The sequence below is a fragment of the Balaenoptera physalus genome, assembly GCF_965194825.1.
Source record: "Balaenoptera physalus genome assembly, chromosome: 3".
In the NCBI taxonomy this organism is placed as follows: domain Eukaryota; kingdom Metazoa; phylum Chordata; class Mammalia; order Artiodactyla; family Balaenopteridae; genus Balaenoptera; species Balaenoptera physalus.
In genome coordinates this window covers 36,365,962-36,392,480 of record NC_138890.1, presented here as the reverse complement: position 1 = coordinate 36,392,480, position 26,519 = coordinate 36,365,962, and the positions used below count along the sequence as shown (strand labels likewise).

The following is a 26,519-nucleotide window of genomic DNA, read 5'->3' as shown; positions in this document are numbered from 1 at the left end:
TCTTTTCCAGCATTGTTTTTGCCTCTTTAGCAGTGTTGATGTTAGATTTTGCATTAAAATGGAGCAGAAAATGGGCCTTAGCGACCTGCTTTTAACATAATTTACCACCAAGTGCAATGTAAGGACATTAAAGGAAAGAGAAAAAAGTTCCTAGCAACTTAAAAAAAAGAACCAAGCCTCCCACCTGGACATGAGGTTTTGTGAGTTGTATAATTAGGAAGTTATTTCTGCAGCTGCCTCTAACAGTATGTAGGGAGAACAGGCTTGTAAAAGCTGGATGTCAGAGTACTTGTCTTGTGTCATCTATAATCTCGAACACTTACCTAACTGATACTCAGCTCTTTCATCATAAAATTAGGGGACTGGGACATAGTGACCTGTAGATGCCTTTTTGCTTTGCTAATATGTATTTGCATGCTTTAATTTAACAAAGAACAAATCCTTATGTAACTATGGAGTTAGAAAATGCAAAGACTCCTTTACTTTTTTTAGTCTGTTCAAATTCTCAATATTCAGTTACCAGCTGACCACTATTTCATCTTTTTTCCTTAGCTTCTTTGGGAAGAGTGTCCCTCTTTTTTGACATACTGTGATAGCCAACATTCATATGTATTAAACCTGATTTTTAATGAATGCCGAATGCTTTCCTCTGCCAGGAGATATCCTAAAAAAATTAAAGAAACCGTCATATATAATCGGCAATAGCTCCAGGAGGAGACTTACTTCATTGTACAGGTGAGGAAATTGAGGCTCAGGAATTAGTAACTTGGTTAAGTTCACATGTGCTTGAGCTGTTAATGTAGTCCATCTGTGTCCAGACCATGTACTATGAAACTAGTTCACAAGAATGCATGCATCCTATGACAGCTGAGAACCTGGCTAATCCCAGGGGAGAAGCTCTGTTGTTTTTGTAGGGGCTCTACGACCATAGATAAAGCATATTTGTCTTTGTGAAATCAACAAAAAAGGAGCATGGCTGAACTCCTCATCACAGCTTGCCACATTAGACTTCAACGGTAAAATAAAGCTTGACAAACAACTGCTGACGCAATACACTGCCTCAGAAAACAGATATAACAAATCATACTTACTGATTTGGGTGGTTGTCTGCAAGAGATCTACTTTGTTGGCTGTCACTAGGAACATCTATGATTTTACAATGCTTGATTAAGTGTACCAATCCTTCAAACCTAGACAAATCTCACGGGGACAGAAAAGCTGGAGGTCCATTGGTTTTAGTGGTTTCTTGAGATTACCCAAAGCATTAAAATGAAACGATGCTTAGCAAATCCAACCTGCTCCTTTTGGATTAACTATTAGGTTTATCGGCTCTTCAAAGGAATGTATTTGGTGCTTACTCCAAGTACCTTAACCCTGGTCACCAAAACCTCCATCACTCTTTCTTAATACTTGACAAAACCTTTTCCTTGATTATACTTCCACTCATGTGCTTTCTGAATTAGTAAATAGAACACTGGATTTGAGTCTGTGAAATCAGGATTCTAGTTCAAATTCTGCTATTAGGTTAACCATATGAGTTAAGTAATAATAAGTCACTTAACAACCCTGGATATTTTTTTTTTCTTTGAAAAAGAGAAAGAGAGAGAGGGAGAGAAGGAAAGATATACAAACACTTGTTATGTTCACCCCTCTCAGAAATGGTGAGAGGATCAAATGTGGTAGGTTATATTAAAGTGCTTTTAAAATCCTCAGATGTGGTAAAAATGTTAGCATTGGTATTATCATTGTTCTAAGTATTTATACTTAACCAGGAAATAGCTTTGGTAGCACATATTAAATTTCAAAAAATAATGTTGAAAGATGGTATCTAAACCAAACTATGGAGGGTGAGATCTGAGCAACTCTGTGATGTCAAAGTCATAGATTTCTGTCTCAGCAAAGCAAGTAAATCAAACTGTGAAGGTAGGACAGGCTGTGTACTCTCAACATTTGTATTTTATTTTACTATTTTTCACACTCTGAGAATGACCTTGGCAATTACTTCCAAATGAACCAGAGAAGACTGAGTGGTCTTTCTAGCATTACTAAGCTGTACAATCAGTTCTTTTATTTTCCTCTATCATAGAAGGCAAAGGGGAGCTATAAAGCCATGTTGTAGGGCATCTGAATTTCCCAAGGTGAAATCCCATATGCTATTTCCAAAAAGAAGGGTGTCATTTTCTGTATATGAACCTTTGATCTTTGTCTTTCGAAGATAACTCTCTTGTTAGACTCATGTACATTTAATAGCCCCCTACACGTGTGTGTGTTATCACACTTTTAAGATAAGACACATTTGATTCAGAAAGAAAACTAAAGAGCTGACAGTAGAATTGGTGATTTGTTTTATATTTTAGCTTCTCAATAAAATTCTTCTCAGAAATATGAACAGATATTAGCACATAGAAATATTAGCATCTAACAACTTCACAGCCTCATCCTGCAGCCGGAACACCTTGGGATGATTATACCCCTAAAGCTCTACAGAATTAGCAAAGTGCTTATTCTGCAAAACAATTGCAAAATATTCAGTTGGAAAGAGTGCACATTTTCTGATAAACAACACAACTACTACTTGTCAGCTCTTTTTCTGGCCTAATAAGCAATTCTGTCTTTTTTTTCCCTAGTTCTTTCCAACTTTGGCTGCAAAGTTAACAATTTAGAAATAAAAAATATCTGTTAAAAAAATTTTTTTAGACTCAGTCTTCAGGATTTCATAACTGGAAGGATATATTAACCCAATCCTTCCCCACTCTCCCAACAGAAATGTAACTGTGGTCCAGAGAGGAGGAAAAAATTACTTAGTTTAGATCACACACTAGTGCGTAGGTGAACCAGATTTAGAATACAGGTCTCCTGAATCCTAGTCTAGTGCCCTAGTATCTAGGAATCTATCTACCCCATAGCTTCTTTGAACACTGAATTATCACAAAGAATTATCTTCAGGATAACATTCCCCTTGATTTGGTGTCCATTCTGTATAAACTGAAATCATGAATGTGTCAGAGGTCTTGTGGCATCGTATAAAATTTAATTTATGTGTGTGTGTGATATTATCATTAGATATTATTTATTATGTGCAAAGAACTTTACTAACCCTTCTATGCATATTAAATCACTTAACTTTTAGAATAATATTTTAAGGCTAATACTATTAATCCTATTCTACAGGTGAGAAAAGGGATAGTTTAATGAATTAAGTAATCTGGACCAAATTACACAGCTCATAAGTAGAAAGAGCCAAGATTTCAGGGCCTAGATTTTCAACTACTGCTATGAAATGCTAACAGTGTTTATAAAAACATCAAAGAGAAAACATGCACCCCATAAATTTTCACAAGTATCCCTACTTTTGTCAGTTTTAAGAAAGAAAACTAAATTTCTACCAGTTGGAGAAGTAACAACCAAATGCATTTAGTTCTAATCAAGCAATAAAAAACAGACTGTGTTTCATTCAGTTCTTTAAATACTTCAACCAACTTCAAAGACAATATTAATAAAGATGTTCAGGGATCGAGGTTACAATTTGGCTTTATTTATCTGATAGGCTAAATTAATTCATTGTTAATTTTCCTTCTCTTCTTACATCTGAAATATTATGGCATATTTATTAAGCATTAATTCACAACAATTATACCTCACTTTATGTACAATCTGGTACTCCTGCTTAGCTCTGCTCTTTGGTTTAGTTTTTAGTCCTAGCCATGATTCCAGTGTCCAAACTTCAGGAGTGAATGCTATCTGCCTTTAAGATGTCAAGTTGGGAAGCATTTTTGAAGAGATTTGTGTATTCTACAGTCATCTTTACTGATATGCAGATCCTTACATAACTGTAGGACTACTGTGATAATGTTGTACAAGACTTCCAAGAGCAAATTCTGAAAATCAATGAAAACACCCTTGAATAAAAACTGCAAGTCCAATGTAAGCAAAGGATAAAAACTTCTGAACAAAACTATAATTTTGTTGCACTGCAACTTCTTAAGAGCAAAAAGAACTAAAAAGGAATTATAAGTTATTCTAACATGTGTTTAATTCATTTCTTATGTAACTCCCATGAGTCAGAACCTTTTTGAGCTAGACCTGGCTGAGACTGGAATAGTCAAGAAAACAGATATGGTCCTGACCTCATGACACAAATCAATGGTATTATTACCTAGTAGAGCAAAACTTGTAAAGTTCAAGAGTAAAAAAGATTTTCTTGATTCTAATTCTTATACCAACAATATATCAACCTTCTCAAAAGCATCCATATGTTATTAGTTCATAAAACTTCATAATTTACTATAAACAAATCTGAACATAAATTGCTATCACTTTTTTAAAACTACCTGTGATAGTTGAAGAGCCAGTCTAAGATAATTAATATGACACAAAGAGCCTCACACTATTTTCCATAACTATTCCAATCTTAATAAAGGTGTTTTCCTTTTTGTGCTTTAATAACCTCAATTAATAAAAATTTATTTCTCCATGAAATTACACCTTTAACACATTCTTATTTAATTTGAATCATTTCTCTTTCAAGTGAAGTCCTAACAAATATACAAGCATAAAAACCAAGTAATGATATGCAATTTCATATGCTGTACCTTCCACTGGATTATATCCAGAGTATGTTATATTTCATGCCATACTTATTGTTCCAAAACAAACAATAACTTTTTTTTTCTGTACTGCCCCCATAGTAAATATTTTCGACTTTGCAGACCATATGGTCCCTGGCGGTCCAGTGGTTAGGACTCAGAGCTTTCATTGCCAGGGCCTGGGTTCAATCCCTGGCCGGGGAAGCAAGATCCCACAAGCCATGCAGCATGGCCAAATATATATATAAATAAATAAAACATAAAAATAAAAATGAAAACAGGCACCCAGCCATATCTTGTTTACTTCTGCTCTAAAATATCAGTAGGGCTCCCCTGGTGGCGCAGTGGTTGAGAATCTGCCTGCCAATGCAGGGGACACGGGTTCGAGCCCTGGTCTGGGAAGATCCCACATGCCGCAGAGCAATTAGGCCCATGAGCCACAATTGCTAAGCCTGCGCGTCTGGAGCCTGTGCTCCACAACAAGAGAGGCCGCAATAGTGAAGAGGCCCGCGCACCGCGATGAGGAGTGGCTCCCACTTGCCACAACTAGAGAAAGCCCTCGCACAGAAACGAAGACCCAACACAGCCATAAATAAATAAATAAATAAAATTTAAAATATCAGTAATCTTTTGGCCAACACTAGCTGAAAAAAGATGAGCACAATCGTCAAAAGCGTGTCTCATTAAAATCCAGTTTAAAAAATATTCTAAAGTATATCTTTGAAGATAAAATTTCATAATTATCTTTTAAAAGGAGAAATAAATCTGTATTCCCTTTCAATTGTGCTGTAGTAAGTGTTCCATTTATGATAGTACTTTATTTGTATTTTTTATAAAAATATACAAAACCAAGACACAGTTTTCAAAAGACTTAAGCCTCTCTTGATACATCAATCAAGTCTGAATTTACTGAAATGTAGCATGTCCATACTTTAATACAAAAAGATTCTAGTACAGACATTTCATTTTGCATATAAAAATGTATATTCAGTAAACTCATGCAAAATAGCAGGGAATTCCAGCTTTGTTTTAGTTTCCCTATATTGAGTCACAGGAAGCACACCTTCCTGCCTAAGGATGCCCAAGGTCTTTTCAAGCCAATGTATGCAGCATTGTTAATTTCACATTATATTCCAGTCTACATCTAATTTAAGCTCACTAGTCTTAAATAATTCAACCTGATAAGTTGATTACTTAGTGATAAATAATAAGTAATTACTTAGGAAAAATATAACTATTTCATACTTGGTTTTATATTACATATGCATGTGTATGCGTGTGTGTGTCTATGTGCATGACAGCCAAACACTGTATACTATTGAGAATGTGGAGCTAGTTTATAGAATTCTTTTCTCCTACAACTTCTGAGCTTTTGCTCAGAAGGCACATCTGATTTAACCAACACAAAAGTTACAAGTCAACTAAGGAGTCACTAAATCCAGTAAAACGTATATGGTATATTTTCTCCAAACTTTTATCACATTCATTGAGATATTTTCTAAAAATCTCATGCATAACTAAACTATTCTAGCTGACAGGCTCAGAATGATAATTAGAATTGTTCAGATTAACAATGTATTTAAAACAGTCAAACCAATTATGATTTATAATTTACCATAATGAAAGAGCTTTTATAGTTCTTAATCTTTGGTGATCAAGCCTGTGGATAAAAGTCATGATCAGATTTAGTATTAAATCTAGCCAAGTCTTAACTCTTAAACAGTATTTGTAGCAATATTCACACACAGTGTGTCAGTTATGCTGTTTTATTTTCTGGTTGTAACTGTTCTCAACATGAAATAGCCCCTCCTGAACTATATGTAATTGAATCATCCATACTTCAAGTAATAGACACCAGAGTTTAGATGTAGCATATGATGATAATTTGGCTTACTATATCCAAAAAAATTTCTTGTTTTCATAAAGTTATTATGTACAAAATAAAAATGGGATATATTAAGCAGAGACTACTGCTTTAAATCTAAACTTTAAGACTATACCCTCAGTGGTAATTTGTGTTGGTTCTATAGGGCCAAGTAAATGAATCCTATGTAGAAGACTGAAGCGGAAATAAAACAAGTAAATGAATCCTATGTAGAAGACTGAAGTGGAAATAAAACAATCACTCTTAAAATGCTTACACTGATGAGAAATATAACAAACTGCAAAAAAAATGCGCAATGTTTCTGTGCATACGTTTTAAATATGTTACTGATACCCAAGGTGTATGCATAAATTGAAATGGAAATGGTGCTCTGAGTTGTAAAGTTAAAAGACACCCCTTCTAGGGTGGTTATATGGCATTTGTTCTTTTGGCCAGGAATCAAAAATAATCACTGGATATAAAAATTCCATTCACAATAACCATAAAAACTGAAAAGCAGTGAATTTAACAAGAATTATGTAAGCCCTATGGGAATAAATTTAACAAGAAATCTGCAAGACTTACACAGAGAAAACTGTAAAATTTTACAGGACATAAAAGAATATGTATAAATGAGGAGACACAGTATGTTCTTCAATAGGAAGAACCAATACAGTTAAGTAAATTTCCTTCCAAATCCCTTCATAAATTATACCGCAATTACAACCAAAATACAAGTAGCATTATTTTTTTTTTAACATCTTTATTGGAGTATAATTGCTTTGCAATGTTGTGTTAGTGTCTGCTGTATAACAAAGTGAACCAGCTATACGTATACATACATCCCCATATCCCCTCCCTCTTGCGTCTCCCTCCCACCCTCCCTATCCCACCCCTCTAGGTGGTCACACAGCACCGAGTTGATCTCCGTGTGCTATGCAACTTCTTCCCACTAGCTATCTATTTTACATTTGGTAGCGTATATATGTCCATGCCACTCTCTCACTTCGTCCCAGCTTACCCTTAGTAGCATTATGTTTAACTTGCCAAAACTTAAAGATTTATGAAGGCATAACTATTTCATAATGGTTAAGTACAATTAAGTAGAAATATAATGAGGGGAGATTTGTCCTTTTTTTAGTTATAACTGACATAAAACATTAAATCAGTTTCATTGTATAACAGGGTAATTCAGTATCTGTATATGTTGCAAAATGATCTCCACAATAAGTCTACTTAGCATCCATCACCACACACAGCTACAAATTTTTTCTTGTGATGAGAACTTTTAAGATCTACTCTCTTGGCAACTTTCAATATGCAAAACAGTATTATCAACTATAGCCACTATGCTGTAAATTACATCCCCATGACATTTATTTTAAAACTTTACACTGAATTTATTTTTATAAAAGTCTGTATCTTTTGACCCCCGTCACTTACTTTGCCCACTTCCCAGCCCCTGCCTCTGGCATCCATCAATCTGTTCTCTGTTTTATCTATGAGTTCGTTCTTTGTTTGCTTTTAGATTCCACATATAACTGAGATTATACAGTATTTGTCTTTCTGACTTATTTCTCTTAGCATAATGCCCTCAAGGTCCACCCATATTGTCACAAATAGTGAGACTTTATTCTTTTTATGGCAGAATAATATTCCATTGTATATGTATATATTTCATATATTTATATATCACATTTTCTTTATCCATCCATTGATGGATACTTAGATTTTTTTCCCATATCTTGGCTATTGTAAATAAGGCGGCAATGAACATGGGGATATTTATGTAGATAGGTAGATAGAGAGATAAAGTATCTTTTTGAGTTGGTGGTTCATTTCCTTTGGCTAAATACCCAGAAGTGGAATTGCTGAATCATATGGCAGTTCTATTTTTAATTTTTTGAGGAACCTCCATGCTGTTTTCCATAGTGGCTGCACCAATTTACATTCCCAGCAACAGTGCAAGAGGGTTCCCTTTTCTCCACATCCTCACCAACACTTGTTATTTCTTGTCTTTTTGGTGACAGCCATTCTAACAGGTGTGAGATAATACTACATGGTGGGAAATTTGTCTTGATATTTAAAGCTAGAATAATTAAAAACACATAGTGTTGGCACAACAATATAGGAAAATATTAATGAGATAAGTTACAGAATAAAAGCAAAGACCTAAGGACATGAGATTTCATATGTGAGGAAGACAACATTTCAAATGACAGATTGCCTTAAAGATTATTGTGACATCTATCTATCTATCTATCTATCTATCTATCTATCTATCCTACCTATGTATATTCCTGCTTCAGAACTTACTCTAAAATACATCTCAAATGGATTCAATTTCTACGGTAAAAAATACGTAAAATAATGACAGATGATTTGAACATTTCTTTTTTTAAATCTTATGGCAAACAAGACTTTTCAAAGTCTAAAAGCCAAGATCAAAATCCATAACATTCTTTAGTACATCAAAAGACAGTAGTCACAAAGTTATTATACAAAGAAGTATGTTTGCAATATATGACAAAGGGTTATAATCTTAATATTGGGTTGGCCAAAATGTTCATTCGGGTTTTTCCGTAACATCTTATGGAAAAACCCGAATGAACATTTTGGCCAACCCAATGTATAGAAAGTTCTAACAAATCGCTAACAAAAAAATTCTTCTAATAGAAAAAAAATCAATAAATGACATAAAAAGGCAATTCAGAATGAAAAAATGCAAATGGCCTATGAATACAAAAAGGTATTTGAGATAGTAACCTGGCAATAAAAATTTTAACTGATAAAGGAAATTACTAATTTCACCTTAGAGATTAGCAAAGATGGAAAGGATGAATATCCTGAGGGAGATACCCAGGACTGGTCTGGGAGCGTGCAAATGGAACTCCCATACACTGGGTGGTGTGAACATTAATTAGCAATTTTTTAAAGGAAGCATAGATCTGTAATATGTATCAAAATCTAAATATATAAATATGTAAAATGTATCAATATCTAAAATATGTATCAACCCTGCTTTGGGTTCCAGTAATCCTACTTCTAAGAATTTAGGGGAAAAATGTTATAATTGCATCAAATATGAATACACAGGACAGTTTAATACAGTTTAGTTCATAATAGTAAAAATATCCAAAATAATCATAATGACCACCAACAGAGGACTGATTTCATAAATATGGTACAGCCATACAATGAAATTCTATACAACCATTGGATATTGTGTTACAGAAAAATTTTAGATAGCATCAAAAGATGTTCACAAAATGTTAAGTGCAGAAATCATATTATAAAACATAATGTATTGGAAGCAACCTGAGTGTCCATCAACAGATGAATGGATAAAGAAGATGTGGCACATATATACAATGGAATATTACTCAGCCATAAAAAGAAATGAAATTGAGTTATTTGTAGTGAGGTGGATGGACCTAGAGTCTGTCATACAGACTGAAGTAAGTCAGAAAGAGAAAAACAAATACCGTATCCTAACACATATATATGGAATCTAAAAAAAAAAAAAAAAAAAAAATTGTAATGAAGAACCTAGGGGCAGGACAGGAATAAAGACACAGACGTAGAGAATGGACTTGAGGACACGGGGAGGGGGAAGGGTAAGCTGGGACGAAGTGAGAGAGTGGCATGGACATATATACACTACCAAATGTAAAATAGATAGCTTGTGGGAAGCAGCTGCATAGCACAGGGAGATCAGCTCGGTGCTTTGTGTCCACCTAGAGAGGTGCGATAGGGAGGGCGGGAAGGAGATGCGAGAGGGAAGGGATATGGGGATATATGTATACGTATAGCTGACTCACTTTGTTATACAGCAGAAACTAACACACCATTGTAAAGCAATTATACTCCAATAAAGATGTTAAAAAAAAGAGGGGGGGAATGATAAAATAAATTTTTACATGTTGTGATATAGAAAAGTCACTCTGGCTTATATATGAGTTTACTTGAATTTTATGCAAATAGGTTGTTTGTGGCCTATGAAACATATATTGTACAACTGCTTTAATTATTGAAGAAAATGGCACATTGACCAGAAGTAAAGAATGTCTATGTTAAAAATAAAGATTAAATGTCTCTCTAAAAAAAAAAAAAAAACCATAATGTATATACTATCTGATTCTATTTCATGTACACACATGTGAATTCCCAAGAAGTCTTGAGGTTTAGCGATCATTTTGCTAACAGTATTTATTTCTGAGTGATATTAATAGAGATCTTCACTTTTCACTATAGTTTATTACTGATTTTTCTATAATGGAGAGAAATAAGTAATAAAAGCAATTCAGATTTAAAAATTGCAGACTCTTAAGAAAATTATGTGACAGACAAACTTACCTGCTTTACAAAGCAAACATAACAAATAGCTGGAAGTAACGTTATCTCTTTCATTTAATTTCTTCATTTTCAAATATAGTAACTCTGAACTAGAATTTAAGAAATTTTTACAAAGTTTTATCATCAGTGACAAATTCAGGACAAATTCAGAACTTCCCAGTCCCTGCTTTTGATATAAATACCTTTCCACAGTAACTACAGAAATAATCTCTAAAAAAATGCAATAGCATATTTTAGTCCAAGGATTGCTTGCTTTCAAAAGAAATATAGAACTTAGTAATTATTTTTAAATTATATATGTTCATATAGTCATATTCATATATGTATATATACACAGTGTTTTTAGATATACATGATATATCTGGCTTAATTTTATTCATAATTTTTATCAACCCAGTTGGACATTTGAGAAAGTAGAAAAAAAGAAAAGAGATTAGAAACATTTTGTTTAAGCCACATATTTTTCCCAACCTTGAGGAACACAAATATATTTAAACTGAAGTCTTTTGAATTGACCTTGAAATGCATCACAATTATTATTTCACATAAATACTAATCGTCATTTTTTACTGAATATTCTGAGATATGTTCCACCTCATTAAAATAACAAGTAAAATACAAAGGGCTGATATTTTCTTGGTTCTAAAAAAGTCTCTCTTAAATTTAGTCAAATCTAATTTTGTTATTAATTCTCAGGATTACCAGATACATTTTTTCAGAGCAGATTTTTGTTTTGAGCCAGAATTGAAATCATTCCCTAGTGATGAAAGATGATTTAAAACGACCAAGAAAAAAGTAAATCATAATTTTCAATTTACCCACCAACCCTAATGAAACCTAAACAGTGATAATTATTATTTTAATTTATTTCTAAATGACTTAGACTATTTTTGCATATTACAGATTTTATCCTTCATGTTCTATTTGTTTGATTTTTATAAGTTTCCCAAAATTTATCTGGGGAACTGGAATGTGGACTATTAATCATTCTGGGAGATTATAATGGAGGCAGGTCCATTCAATTTTTTAAACTTCCCCTTCCTTTAACTTGAGAAAAACACAAAATAAATAGGATAGGAGACAAACTGGGCTCTAACTCCACTTCCAGCACTTTCTAGCTGTAAAATAAAGGAAAGCTGTATTGTCTGGGTTCTAACTCACACACATCTTCTAACCCTCAGTTTAGCCATCTGTAAACTGTGATAACACTTATTATTTCATAGAGGTTTTTGAGAATTAAATGTGAAGTCATTGAAAAATTAAACTTCATTTCATAAAATTATCTCAATAAATGGTGGTGATTCTTAGTAGTGTTATTAGTCATAAAAAAATATATCCCAGTTAAAAGGTATAATGCAATTTTTCAAATCCTGTTTTTCATTGACTCTTTTTAAAAGTATTTGTTTGCAAACTATCAAATGCTTAAAAGAACAAAGAGAATCCACATGCACTTTGATACTGTTGATTCCATATCATGTAAATTCAAAAGGACAGTCCCTGATTATATACACATTCTTATATGGCAAATCCTTGTTGCATATTTTATATGATACTCATTTATGCTAACAAAAAACAAAACCCAGATAACTTTATTTAAAAAAGGCCTTCTGTTATTTCTCAACTATTGAAAACAATTACAAATTCCTCAAGGACAGGAACCACATTTGTCTATCTCTCCCTCCATCTCCCTCTCTGGGTCTCTCTTTCTCGTTCTCTCTCTCTTTAAAGCCCAACAGCACAAGTAGCATTTAATTTAATCAGGTTTTATTCTTGCCATGATTGCACTATGCACCAAAACAACAACAAAGCAGGAAAACCAGAGCTCCATAACAGTGGCTAATTTTTAAAATGAGAGCATAAACCCTTAAGAGGTATTATGTCCAAATCTGGGAATTTTACAACCAGAACCCATTTATAACATTTGCCACTTTGACTAAAGCATCCTAAGTAAAGAAAATTCCATTACGACAAATTTCTACCTAAGTGATCTACCTGGTGATGATGATCACATTCAGTTAGTAAAATAAAAAGATAAAGCCATTTTAAAATGTGGTTCTCAAAACTGGCTCATTAAATAGATAGAAAATTGGCCTCCAAAACCTAAAGTCTAAAATAAATCATCTAAAAACTCCGAAGGAAGTAAGCTCTTTGTTTTTCATGTGGTCTGTAATTCCATAGATCTTTCATCTGTAAATCTGGCAAGTGCTTAAAATATTATGACTTTTAGAATGACAAAGGTATCATTCTCTAATGAATTCTGTTAGAAAAATGGTTTGCCACACAGGCATACTAATGGGATTCAAGTAATGAGCATTCTTCCAACACATAAGCCAGATGCAAATTTACACAGCCTAGCAGATCAGCCCCACCAGTGTCCAAGAGAGTACTGGCTTAGCAGTGCTTGAAAGAGGAATGGTTTACACAACTGACTGATCAGAGAACATTTCAAGAGATCTTCAGTCTATTAACTCAAACGCTCATTTGGCAAAACAAAACAAAACAAAACAAAAAACCAAAAAAATCCAGAAATATGTATTTACAAAATAAGTATTTCTTTGTCTGTAGGTCAAGGAAAACAAAGAGAAAAGTTAACTTAAGTTTCATGTTTTGGAGCACTTTGTCTTCAATAACAGTGAAAACACAGAATGGTGATTTGATTTTACAACCTAATAACTGGCACCTACTCACTCACATTTAAAACTCTTTAACATTTCTGCCTCTTATTTTATGATAGTCTTTTAAATGGCCTATAAATCATTTAAGATTAATATTTAAAATGTTTCTTGAAAGATTTACAGTCAATGAAACGTCAATACCCTCACTAAAATGAACAATTTTTAAAGATGATCATTGTATATTTGTTTAAAAGCCAGCTGTCTGATTATATAATTTTTTGGTCAATCCAGTTAACGTGTAGTCCTAGGAAGCAGGAAGATTCAACAATTATTTTAAAACAAATACTCCCTCCTGGAAGGGATGAACAGCACACACTCTAAAACATTATTTTTTCTATGTTGATGCTTTAGAAGTTGCAAGGTAGGAATAAATGGGGCTGTATCCATGGAAAATAGCAGTCACCTCTGAATTATCTATATTATAAGCCCTACTCTCCAAAAGTTCCCATTAACAGACTAATATGCAGAACAGAACAGCCTGTAATTTTCCATCATTATTTGCCATATTCTTATTTCCATGGGAAATAAAAAACTCTAAGCCAGTATCAAGGTGAGTATGAGATAAAAATATTGTATCTTTGTATATTTTTATCACATCCTCTTTAAATCTCTATTTTGGGTATGTTTTATAATGGACATTACATATTAGTGCGTAGATAAATAGACATTCATTTATTGAGCAAGTCAAGTAGTCTGAGGTTCAATTCTCATGATAACAGCATCATTTCTATCTAAAATTTTTAAAAAAATAGCAGAATAAAAGGTGACTTTTAGAGATTATTTAGTTAAAAGAGAGACATGTAAAAGCCAGTAGATAAACTTTAAAAAAAAATTTTTGATTCGATGGTCTTGCACCAATTAGGCACTAAATTACTGATCTGCAGAAGAGCACCCTCAAGATGCTTAATCACTGAGACCTTCAAATTTAAGCATATACTTCAAGAAATGCAATCAAGCAGCCACAAATAATTTGTAGGAAGCTACTTTAATGGCATTTTCCCTACATGCCAATGTGTAATACTACTAGTACTAACCACCAATCAAATAGCTATCTTTTTTTTTTTTTTTTTTAATTTTTATTTATTATTTATTTATTATGTTTATTTTTGGCTGTGTTGGGTCTCTTAGTTTCCGTGCGAGGGCTTTCTCCAGTTGCGGCGAGCGGGGGGCCACTCTTCATCGCGGTGCGCGGGCCTCTCACTATCGCGGCCTCTCTTGTTGCGGAGCACAGGCTCCAGACGCTCAGGCTCAGTAGTTGTGGAGCACGGGCCCAGCTGCTCCGCGGCATGTGGGATCCTCCCAGACCAGGGCTCGAACCCGCGTCTCCCGCACCGGCAGGCAGACTCTCAACCACTGCGCCACCAGGGAAGCCCAAATAGCTATCTTTTTAAACAGGAAGGAACAGTCAAATCATATTATCCTAAAACGTATGTTAAAATATCAGTATTTCTGATATTATCCAGACCTCTTAAAACTAAATAACTGATGCAGCTATTATTAATTTATTCATAGCATCAAACCCTGTGCTAGGTGCTCATCCCTCCCCCCCATTTCACAAACTTTGACCTTTTAAAATATAGAACTATGATTCTTTTCATCATTTGTGTCAAAAAAATTAGTATGGAGGTTCAAAAGGGCATTTTATAAAAATAAAAATCAGGGGGCTTCCCTGGTGGCGCAGTGGTTAAGAATCCGCCTGCCAATGCAGGGGACACAGGTTCAAGGCCTGGTCCGGGAAGATCCCACATGCCACGGAGCAACTAAGCCCGTGCGCCACAACTACTGAGCCTGCACTCTAGAGCCCGTGAGCCACAACTACTGAGCCCGCGTGCCGCAACTACTGAAGCCCTCGTGCCTACAGCCCGTGCTCCGCAACAAGAGAAGCCACCGCAATGAGAAGCCTGCGCACCGCAACGAAGAGTAGCTCCCGCTCGCCACAACTAGAGAAAAGCCCGCATACAGCAACGAAGACCCAACACAGCCAAAAATAAAATAAATAAATTTATAAAAAAATAAATAAACAAAAAATAAAAAAATAAAAATCAGATCTGGAAAATGTTTTTCTACTCTCTCATTCTTACCCTTAGTAAGTGACCCTTACTTTTATTCTTTGTGAAGGTGCTTAAGACTCATCATTCCTAGCATCCACCCCAGAAATTTCAGTGTCTCCTCTGCACAGGTGCCAAGGTCTTATGCAATGAAGCTTCAGCATACATAGGTATACCCTACATATGCACCCTACCGTTCCTGACCACGTATATTAGCTCTGTAATTGTAGAGATTATACAATGCCTCTAGTCCTTGTTTCTACACTTATAAAAGAGGATGATAATATTATTATCTAGCTCATGAGGTTTTTGTGAACATTAAGTGGGATAGTTATATGCGCTCTAAGTGTTTATTTTTGCAATATTATTATTGCTAACATGTAATGCCTTTCTTCATACTGTCTCCATGCCCACTGACTCCCATAGGACGGTTCTCCTGATTTTCTATCCATTCGTATTGCACCGATCCTTCTTGCTCAGTCCAGCTCTCCCTCTTCCACCAAGTCTTCTACAAATCCCACCTACTCTGACCACTTGGATCTTTATCATTGCAAAAATTCATATGATAACTAGAGACCAGTTCTGTTGTCAAATTCCTTTATTAGTGATTGCTTCCACCTTCACTATAAAACTAATGTTCCTAAAACAGTGGCCCTCAGACAGTACCTATGTCAGTCACATAGAAAGATTTTAAACATGCGAATTCCTGAACTCCATCCTAGACCTCCTGAATTAGACTCTGGGCATGTGCCCTGAAAATACAAATATTAATACAAGACTCAGGTGATTCTGTTGCACAGTAAAGCCCGAGAACCACTGTAAAAACCTGGATCTCAACCCTTTATTTTGATTCCTCTACCACAGGGATACACTACTCTCCTCTCCCACCGATCTGAAACACTCTTCTCTCCATCAACCCTCACCTCCCTCTTCAGGCAATGAAGATCACTCTTTCTTGACTCTAGAGTGGGCCTTAGGTCTAGTGTAAGAACCATTTCATATCCTTCCACAAAATAGCCTAACTGGCATGGTGCTGGTTAAGGAGCATTATATAAATACTTCCTGTTAGCCTGATATACTGCAGTCTTTCAACTACCCCCTCCAACAACTCCACTCACCACATATTTGTTGAGTATCTACTAATTGTCAGGCATCGTGCTAGGCACTGGGATGCAGACGATGTCCGTACATTCGCACACCTCAATGTCTCTAATATTTAGCCATGGCTTATTCATGTATCACTTTTCTAAGATACATGTAGATTCACCTTAAAAACTTCATTACTCTAATTCTGGCTATTGGGTTAGGAGAAAAGTTATTTCATCTTTAATTGCCCAAGCAATTACTTCTAAGTTAAGACCTCTTGGCAGGTAAGTGGGCAGTACGTGCCAAATTATAGAGCAAGGGAAATAAGACTTGGCAATAAAAATGCCAATAGAATGTGTACAAAATGAGCACTAGGCAAGAGACAATGGGTTAAAGACATGGCCATATTTTTCCATATAAATAGGGAGAGAATAATATAGACCCATTTTTCTCCTTGTTTAATAAAATATTTTGCAAATAAAATGCATATCTGGAAGGAACATGTAAATCTTGTGTTTGTATCTTTTAAAAACTCATAACCATCTACTTTCTCATTCTTCTTTTAACTGTCTGTTTCAAAGTATTTTTGTGTCATCCAAAAATGTAAAATGATTTTGGAAAAGCTGAGTAATATCAGGCTAAAAATAGAGGAAAGAGTAGCTGTGTAAATGAGAATCAAATTGATATATAAAATTTAAAAGTTTCCATTTATATGTTATTTAAATCCAGTTCTCTATTTTATATATGATTTTTATGTAGTTGTTAATAGTATGTAAGTAAAAGTAAATTATATATTTATTTTCAAATAACCTATAGCTAGAATTATGACTAATAATCTGTAAAATGTATTTAAAAATTTTTTTGAAAAAATATACAATAAAAAAGAAAATGTCAATATATTCATATGTTTGTACATGTTTGTAAGATCACCAAAAAGTCATAGAAGAATACACATCAGTTTACACTGGTAGTAGTAAAGGTATGCATTTTTCTCTTTTTTTAGAGAAAGCATAAAACTGCAAAAATACTCACGGTCTGTTAAGTGAAAACATAGACTATAAAATTCTCTCTACAAATAACTAAGTGTAATGTGTAAAGTATGAATAAGCAAATAGACAAGAAGTAGAAGGTATTATAGGCAAATTAAAACAGTTTTAATGAAGTGATGGGGATGTGGATAATTTTTGCCTTTGATGTTTGTTGATCTTTTAAAATTGGCTTTGTCATAATGTACCACGAAACAGAAATGAAAATGGTGATTAAGTATGAAAGCCATTACTCAATGAGAAAATCTCTTCTTTTCTCAACTTGTTTGGAGACAAAAGCACAACACCATATTCTACACTGGGGGTTCTCAGCTGAGGACAAGTTCATCCCCCAGGACACATCTGGCAATATCTGGAGACATTTTTGGTTTTCATAACTGCGAGGGTACCTCTGGCATCTAGTAGGTAGAGGCCAGGGATGCTGTTAAACATCTTACAATGCACATGACGGCCCCCTCACAACAAAGAATTATCTGGCCGCAATGCCAAGAGCACTGATCACAAATAAATGCTACAGAATGAATGATTTCAAAACAAGCCAGTGCCCCACCCTGAAATTAGTCAGTACCCCTGTCACAGTGTTAAGAAAAGGACTTTCTCTGATTTACATTCTTATAGAAATTCCCAAGACCATTTAACAAGGAGGTGGGAGGGATCACACTAAAGCACGCTTTGAGGTGCTTCTAAAATATGAAACTTGGGATATTTCCCTCCCCTTCCTTCTCTTGCAGGGTAAGCTCACAGGCAGATTTTTATTTCATGTCACAATCAAGCAAGGGCATTGTTTAGGGTCCTACAAAGCAACAGCAAAGGACCTGCCCTAAGAGTTAACCCAGAGAAAATGATTTATAAACCTCCTATATCATGTGGAATAATTGTTTAAAAATTGATGAATAAATCATCTTGAGATGTAATCTTTATAATGAACCTCATTTATACTGTGTGGGGCAGAGCGAGTAAAGATCCGGGAAGAGAAGAAAAACACTCAACCACTTTTAAGAGATTATTTGCAGTAGTAATTTATCAGAAATCACAAAAATGTGTTTTCAAGGGAAAAAATTCAATTAATAATAAAAGAAAAAAAGGGAAAGGGTCTTTTCACATAGTGTCCACCCAAAGCTTAAAACCTCTGACACAGTGCTTGAACTTTATCAGCCAACTTTTGTGACAGCTATTGGCCTTAATGGTTATATGACAGAGTGTTGGAGCAATAGGAAAATTATTAGACAAGTTAACAGCACCCATTCATAATGAAAGAAATCATGACACAAGCAACATCCTTGACTTTTCAAGATCTTATATAAATCTTCCTTTATTACCTGGTAATAGATGTAATATAAAGTATAAATTTCTCAAGGACAGAAACCATGTCTTATATTTAATACACACTGAATAAAGTACCTATTTGAAAAAATCATTTTAATGAAATTAAGATTTTTTTCAAGGTGGAGAGATTGAGGAGTAACAGTAACATATAGGATTGGTTTATCTGATCCACCCACTGTTTCCAAAAAAATAAAATAAAATAAAATAAATAAAAACAAACAACTACAACAAAACAGGTCCATAAGGAATGAGAATAATTTTTTTTCAATGATGCCTTACTACATCAAAAAGTGCAGTATAACCAGAGGGCTAAGATTGAGGGATGTAAAGTCAATCATTTGCTAGCTGGGTGACCTTGAATAAGTCACTTAACCTCTCTGGGCCTCAGGTTCCTCTTTTATAAAAAGGTGGACACTAGCCATACCACTGCTTTTATAGGAGGACTGGATGAGATAATACACATCAAGAGGATACCTGCACAAGTTAAGGGCCCAATTAGCAATAACTGTGATTATTTTCTTATATTAGTGCTGTGATGGTGGAAAATGTTGGGCATTGCACAGAGGGGGAGTTGAGGGGGAGGAGAAGGAAAAGAAGGCAAGAAAACGACAGCTTGCTAAAATTGGGTAGGAGAGCTTCATGCGTTATTTATTTAGAATGAAGCCTGGGTCGGTGAGTCTTCACAACCCCTTCACCTTGCTCCACATCCCATCACCCACCCCAGCTCCTGCTTTGTATCTGCAACCTACTCCCTTCTAGGGGTACTTCTCCAAATGATATATGACTTCTTTTAGCAGTTGCCCTCTCCCGACTTTGCTTCAGATCCACACTTCTCAAAGGTGTAGCCTTCAACCACTAAAACTCCTCTCGCTACATTTACCAACATGCTCCTGTTACTTACTATAGCTGGGAGACAAGTCTCAGAACTTATTTCAATTGATCGTTGTGGCATCTGATGCAGCTGACCATTTCCTTCCTTTTTAAACTCTCTTGTGCCTCAGCTTTGAAGACATTATTATCTGCGGGTTCTCCCACCATCTGACTGCTGCTTAGTTACTTACTAATCTGTGTGGGCTCCTTTTCAGCATTCCACCACTTAAATTACAGTGCTCACCAGATCCCCATTTTTTGCGGTCCTTTCACTTTCCCTTTTTAATTGTATCCATTCACACCGTTATAAGTACCACTTATATGCTGACAATGTCCAAGTTCATCTCTCTAGTCATGACTTCTTACTAAGCTCTAGACCTGTATTTTCCAATCTCCATTTGGAGATTCCATGTGTGGAGAAAAGTCAGCGTTTCCCAAAATGAACTGTCTTCCCACACACCTCAATCCCCAGCCCACCACCAAACTGGCTGCCCTTTTGGTGTTCCCCATATCAATAAATGAAACCATCAGAAACTTAGGATTCACCAAGTCCTGTCACTTCTGCCTCATAAAAGCCCTGATTTTGTATCTTCTCCTTTACATCCCTGTCTCCGTTCATCAATTCTTTCTGGATTTTTGCAGTGGATTTTCACCTTATCTCCCAACCTTTGGTCTTGCTGCACCCCTCATACTTCAAAAGCATCTTCCTCAAGTGTGAATCTGTTCAAGCGATTCTCCTACTGACATCTTTTCATGGGTCCCTACAGCCTTTGGAACAAAATGTAAACTCTTCTGCAAGCTACAAAAATGGTCTATATAATTTGATCACCACTTATGATCTCAATACCAAATCTTATCACTTCCTCACTCCCACTCCCAAATCCAGCCATTTAAAGCTACTTGCGAATTCCTAATCCCATTTATTTTTCCTGTTTTTTCTCCTATATGCCACTCTTTCTGCTTAAAACATTTATCCAGAGACCTCTAACCCCCACCTTTACCTTGTAATTTCTATGTAATACCTCAGAATTCTGTATTTCCAATATGCCCCGTGTATTTCTGCTTTCAAAGAACTCAGTGGTCCTACATTGTGATTCTTTCCACATTCATTGATTTAAATAGTAATTTAAAAAGTGTCTTGAATTTGAGGCCTACAAGTCCATGCTCTGTCTCTCCACATATATGATACTATGTAGTCAAACTTCCAACCAACCCGTTGTTTACAGAGCAAAACCACATGGAGAGAGATACTATAACCTTGGCTACATGTATATACACATCAATTAGGAAGACAATAAATATGTAACATCAGGCAATTTGAAATAACAAATGAATGGTGAAATCAACAAGTGACAAAAGAACGCATGGGAGATACAGACAACTAGGTACTCAAGTGGCTGCTCATAAAAATTTTTAGAGAAAATGCTTATGTTAAACATAAGTATGATAGGAGCCTGCAGTAGAATTAACGATAGTAAACACCTAGATATTAAGTTTCATGAGGTCAGGGGACAAGTCATTCTTGTTCGCTGCTCTGTCCCTATGGCCTAACACATAGCTGGAGCATAGTAGCTGCTAAATAAGTATTTGTGTCGGATTGAATTTTAAACTGTGCAGCTGGTGATGCAAGAAAACATCTGCTAAAAAAAAAAAGGCAGCACTTTTCACCATTTGCCATTCCATAAAAAGGTAATTTGTGTATATGTTTACTAGAACGCTTTCCTCAAAAGTGAAATATTGCTTCACTCTTCGGTTGGCAAATGTGTTGTTCCAAGATGGAGAAGAATCTGCTTTAAATGAAGAGAAAGCTATTTCAGTCCATAATCCTCAGAGCCAATTTTGGATCTTAAAATGCATTTTCATCAAAGAATCTTAACAAAAAGAGTCCTGCCAATTTAACCAAGACATCTAAAAATGTTTCATTCTAAAGCCAAGCTTTCTGCTCAGGAACATTCTAATTGAGATCGTGTTCTCCCAAAGATCTTCCACTGGGTCCACAGTCACCTGAGTCACATGGCTGAGTAAGATACCATCATCACCCTCCTAAGAACTCAGAACTGCATGCCATTTAGGAATTCTGCATTTTTCTAACGTTTATGCTGGATTTCCAAGTTTCCTGGAACTTCTTTGCACCCAACAGAGCTATTATAATAAACCAAAGCAGAAACACATGTAACTTTGAGTTAGAAGTCAATTTGGCATGTCTCTCTCATTTCAAACATATGGAAACTGAGACCACGTAATGTAAATCACTGACCCAAGTACACTTAGGGCAACGGCTGGATAATGAACACTGGGTCTCCTTAGTGACAGGCTGATATTCAGTCTTCTATATAAGCTATGTTCATGGGACACCAGTACTTTCACTTGCATCATTTTATTAATTCTGGTAGTCACCTAAAATATGTAAACGGGGACTATTATTCCCTTTTAGCAGGTGAAGAGATCAAGCCCCAGGACTTCCCTGGTGGTCCAGCGGCTAAAACTCCATGCTCTCAATGCAGGGGGCCCGGGTTCAATCCCTGGTCAGGGAACTACATCCCACATGCCTCAACTAAGAATTCACATGCCAGAACTAAAGATCCCGCGTGCCGCAACTAAGACCAGGTGCAGCCAAATAAATAAATAAATATGTATATATTAAAAAAGAGAAATCAAGCCCCATGGGGCTGTCAATTCCCTCAGGTTGACTGAACAGCAGAAGCAGAACTAGTATTCAGGTCTTTCTATCTTTGTCATTTACCAGGAGCACCACATCGACATGGGCCTTTTTTCCTTTCAGTACAAATGAGTCAATGACAGTCTAAATGGTCTGGTGCCTACCATTCTTCAAAGGAAGATTTGCTATAATAAAAGAAAGCTACAATTACCAGAGGTTGCAGGCCACAAAGGATAATGAGGCAGAAACATGTGCGTTAATCAATTTTGAGGTTTCACTTAAATAATCAATCAACCATTCTTTCAGAGCTGAATCTAATCGAAAGATTCTAACCCTTTTAGACCTGTATACAATGGGCAATATGCCATAAACATCTTCTTTTATTTAGACATCAGGGATGGAATTTCCCATCTGTTGCTTCAAATCAAATAACCATACTTTAAAAAATAGCATATATCACAAAATTTTTCTTTGAAGGATTAAGGTCACTATGATTGTTAATCATAAAAGTGTTAATTTTTCAACAAGTAAAACTGTGTCTGGACAAGTCCACGTGTGTTAGCAGTAGGCTAAGAAAGGAATCGAGCATGGAATTTTTAATGCTTGGTTCTAATCATTAACGCTGCAGTACTGGCCTATTTACAACCTGACGTTTGTTTCTGCACTTCCAACATCCCGTGATTTTTCTGCAACAGTAAATAGCTTTAAGAGATGACACCTCGCCTTAACTGGGTCTATATTTTGACTAGCAGGTCTTGGCATCGTGTCCAGCTCTGACACCTCTCCAAAATGCTGCATGCTGGTGAAAAATGAACAAAACTTAAGAAGAAGAAAAAAATGCCACTACTCTTAAACCATTTGGGGATATAATAGGTCTAAGTTCTTAGCTAACTTATACATCTAAGTTCTAATGCAGCGACTTCTGATCATCTCATCATTGTCTCTTTAGATTCTAAATATTTCGTAATTTTTCCATAAAGTCTCACCTTTCTGATGCTCTGAAGAGGAAGGTGACAGAATAAAACGTGGGAAAAGAGCATAAGTAAATCAAAATTCAAAAGACAGGACACACAGAACCACACCTGATTTCGATATCACTTTCTTTTTAGCCACACAATTTAGATTCAAGTACCTAGGACTTAGCAGGTACCCACATGAGGACATTTTCTATTTTTATGGTAAAATTCAAAATATAAACTGATGAAAGACCTTTAAAATTTCACAAAAGTGAATATTTGTATATCTGAGAAGTTAAATGTTCAGTTTCCCAAGAAAGAAATATTCTCTACCCACACAGGAGATTCTCACAATGTGTGGGAAATCTATGGTTCTGAATCATCCAATAGTGTCTTCAGTCTGTGTTCACATCCTATATCATAAAAAGCCTTCCCAATAATTAGAATATAACAAGATACACGTCCTTGAAAACATCACTGAAAGAGTTGAATATTCTCTGGAGTAGTCATAGATGTTTCATAAGCTTGTGATAGCTCAGGATTATCACCTATCTTTGGACATTGTACAAGGTTGGGCTGGTTATTTAAGCTTCCTCTATATTTGAATTCTGGGGTGATGAAAATTTATATCATGTTAAGAGCATATCCACTACCTAGTATTTGGCTCTTGAGTGAATTAATAAGTGTCCTAACTTTCAAGTCCTGATGGCTGGCTTAGAACTGTTTTGCATAAAACCTTACACACTAGACCCTCTTCTTTAACAGTGCATCCCGTTTCCAGGCAAAATTACACTACAATACAATCTTCTGCAATGTGCTGTATCCTATTAGGACTGAAAGTAACCCTGGCATCTTACATTCAAATGTGGCCTTTCTAGAGAGACTTTTCCAAGGGTGAAAACTTCAAAAACACAGAGTAGAAAAGTCATTGAAGAAATGGCCCAAGTAAGCATGGGTATCTGGGACATTTATTGTCTTGTATGTCTGCAGTGCCCCAACATGGGCAGCAGGGGGCGCTCCTGCATGAAGCAACCCTCCCCCCAGCCCCACCCCCCACCACAAGTGTTCCCTGGAGGGGAAGACGGAGGCTTTTTCTCTTAGCACTTGCCCCAAGACCAAGGAGGGGGCCACTAAGGAGTGCTGCTGTCCATAAATCACACAGGCTTAGGACACGCGGTGAATACCACTGCAGAAGTGACCAGAGATGACACATAGGTCTGAGCTTACCTTTTGAAAGCAGGGTGGCCAATTTTTATTTTATTTATTTTGGGGGTTAAAGGAACAGGTGAGCCATGGGCAGGGGGCGGGGCTTGCCATCAGCTGTAAAGAGGCCGGCTCCAAAAGCAACAAGTGGATATCAGTATCCGAGGGTCATTTATTCAGCCTCTCCACTACAGTTTAGTTCCCAGGTTATATTCTCTGTGAAATGTCAAATCAAAACACTTCCCTTTTCTCTCCTCTTCTTTCCTTCCCTGACCCCACCCCAAACTCAGAAAAATCACTTGATGAAGTGGGTTTCCCCCTAAACCTTAGGAAATGTGACTCCTGCAGGGGTTCTCCTGCATGTGGCTGAGTTTTGCACGTGAATATGTGATGCATTTTACACCCTCTTCACCAAGTCCCACGATTTCAAACCAGGTTGGAAAAATCTTTAGGGACCAGAAAGAGCCAGCTCTGAAGGCTCAAAGACAGTGGGTTCCAAAGCACAATGCCCTGCCCTCACCCCACTTCCTACACATACTCATGCACACCCCACCCTCACCAGTTGGATCCTTTCTCCTTCCTGTCCCCAAATGAAGGTCTGCAGAGACACAGCCATAAACCTCAATACTCACCATATTGACTTCAGAAACCATATCGATGCTGGCGATGTCAATGTTCATTCCCACAGCCACGGGGGGACCTGCAAACCAAAATGACCAGCCACGTGATTTCTCAGAACTTCATGCATTCTTAGCAAGAGTAGTCCCCGGGCACGGGACACTCTGCCCCAAATCCCTTCCCACTGCTCACACTCAAATTCTTCAATTCTCTGCTCCTTTTTAAAGAGTGACAGGTACTCCTCTGGGAAATGCTCTATTGAACAGGCACACACGTGTCCGATGGGTGAGGGATTCCTCCTCTGTCTACATATGTAGATGTCTTAGCATGAGAATACACACAACCACAAAAGCACCAGAATCTGGCTAGCCCAAGCGAAATGTTATATATTGCACTGAAACCCCCTCCTCATTCTTCCCACCCCCGCTTCTGTGCAGGTTTTAACTCTTTGAGCTTTGTTAGAGTCTGGAGTAAAATTAAATGGGCATATCAGTGTATCTAAGGCTGCAGCAAGAGAGGTCTCTAGCCCTTCTCCCACTACCCTCCCTATCCTCCGAGCCCCCCAGGCCCCTCTCCCCCCACCCCACTGTCCCCTGCAGTGAGGCTTCCAGGACTGGATAATATCCAGACACCAGCCAATTTAAACCATGGTTAGAACTCTTCCAAAGTAGGTGGGCACAGGGGGTTAATGCGACTTCTCAACCAATTGTCTGCATATCTTGTCCTCAAAAATGTTGCCGATGGCCTTCAGTAAACCAGGTTCACCGGGCACACCATTAACTAAACTTAAGAGGTTTGTATCTCAAGGAAACAAAGACAGTGAAGCAAAGGATTTAAACAGTGAAGCTGAAGGACAGCAGTCACCAGTACAGGCTAAGAGGGTCTCTCTGAAAGATCATCTAAGTGCTGGAGAGTAACAAACCAGCTTAAGTTTGGATCAGTTTCTCAATATTGTAACACAGAGACATGTTCAGTACACCACATGCAACCCACAATGAGGGAGAGGGAAGACAGCGCACAAAGCTCAAAAGACAGCTTAGGCTATAGCTGCTGGGCTGTTTCTTATTTCCAAGGCAACCCCATTACCTCCAAAATCTGGTCTCAGCCGAATATCATAGCCTTTCAGGAGTCTATCCACCGTCTCTTTAACCAGCGACATATTACTAGGGTCATTGACACTAAAGAAAGAAAAGACAATAAACAGGCATCAATAAGACAGCAGGCAC

The 26,519-nt window shown here is 36.4% G+C and overlaps 1 protein-coding gene and 1 long non-coding RNA gene across 7 annotated transcripts in view; one reads left to right on the top strand and one right to left on the bottom strand.

Annotated features, from left to right (window-relative positions):
- The window catches only part of LOC309658266, a 588,006-nt gene that overhangs the window by 534,283 nt on the left and 27,204 nt on the right, over window positions 1–26,519 (top strand). The gene's annotated exons all lie outside the window — the stretch shown is intronic.
- The window catches only part of GABRB2 (gamma-aminobutyric acid type A receptor subunit beta2), a 296,376-nt gene that overhangs the window by 267,375 nt on the left and 2,482 nt on the right, over window positions 1–26,519 (bottom strand). For all 6 annotated transcript variants that reach the window (XM_082456481.1, XM_082456482.1, XM_082456484.1 and 3 more), the window contains 2 exons: window positions 26,380–26,471; window positions 25,308–25,375 (listed from right to left, as the gene is read on the bottom strand). In XM_082456481.1, coding sequence (XP_082312607.1) covers window positions 25,308–25,375; window positions 26,380–26,471 — 160 coding nt within the window. The remainder of the gene's footprint in view (window positions 1–25,307; window positions 25,376–26,379; window positions 26,472–26,519) is intronic.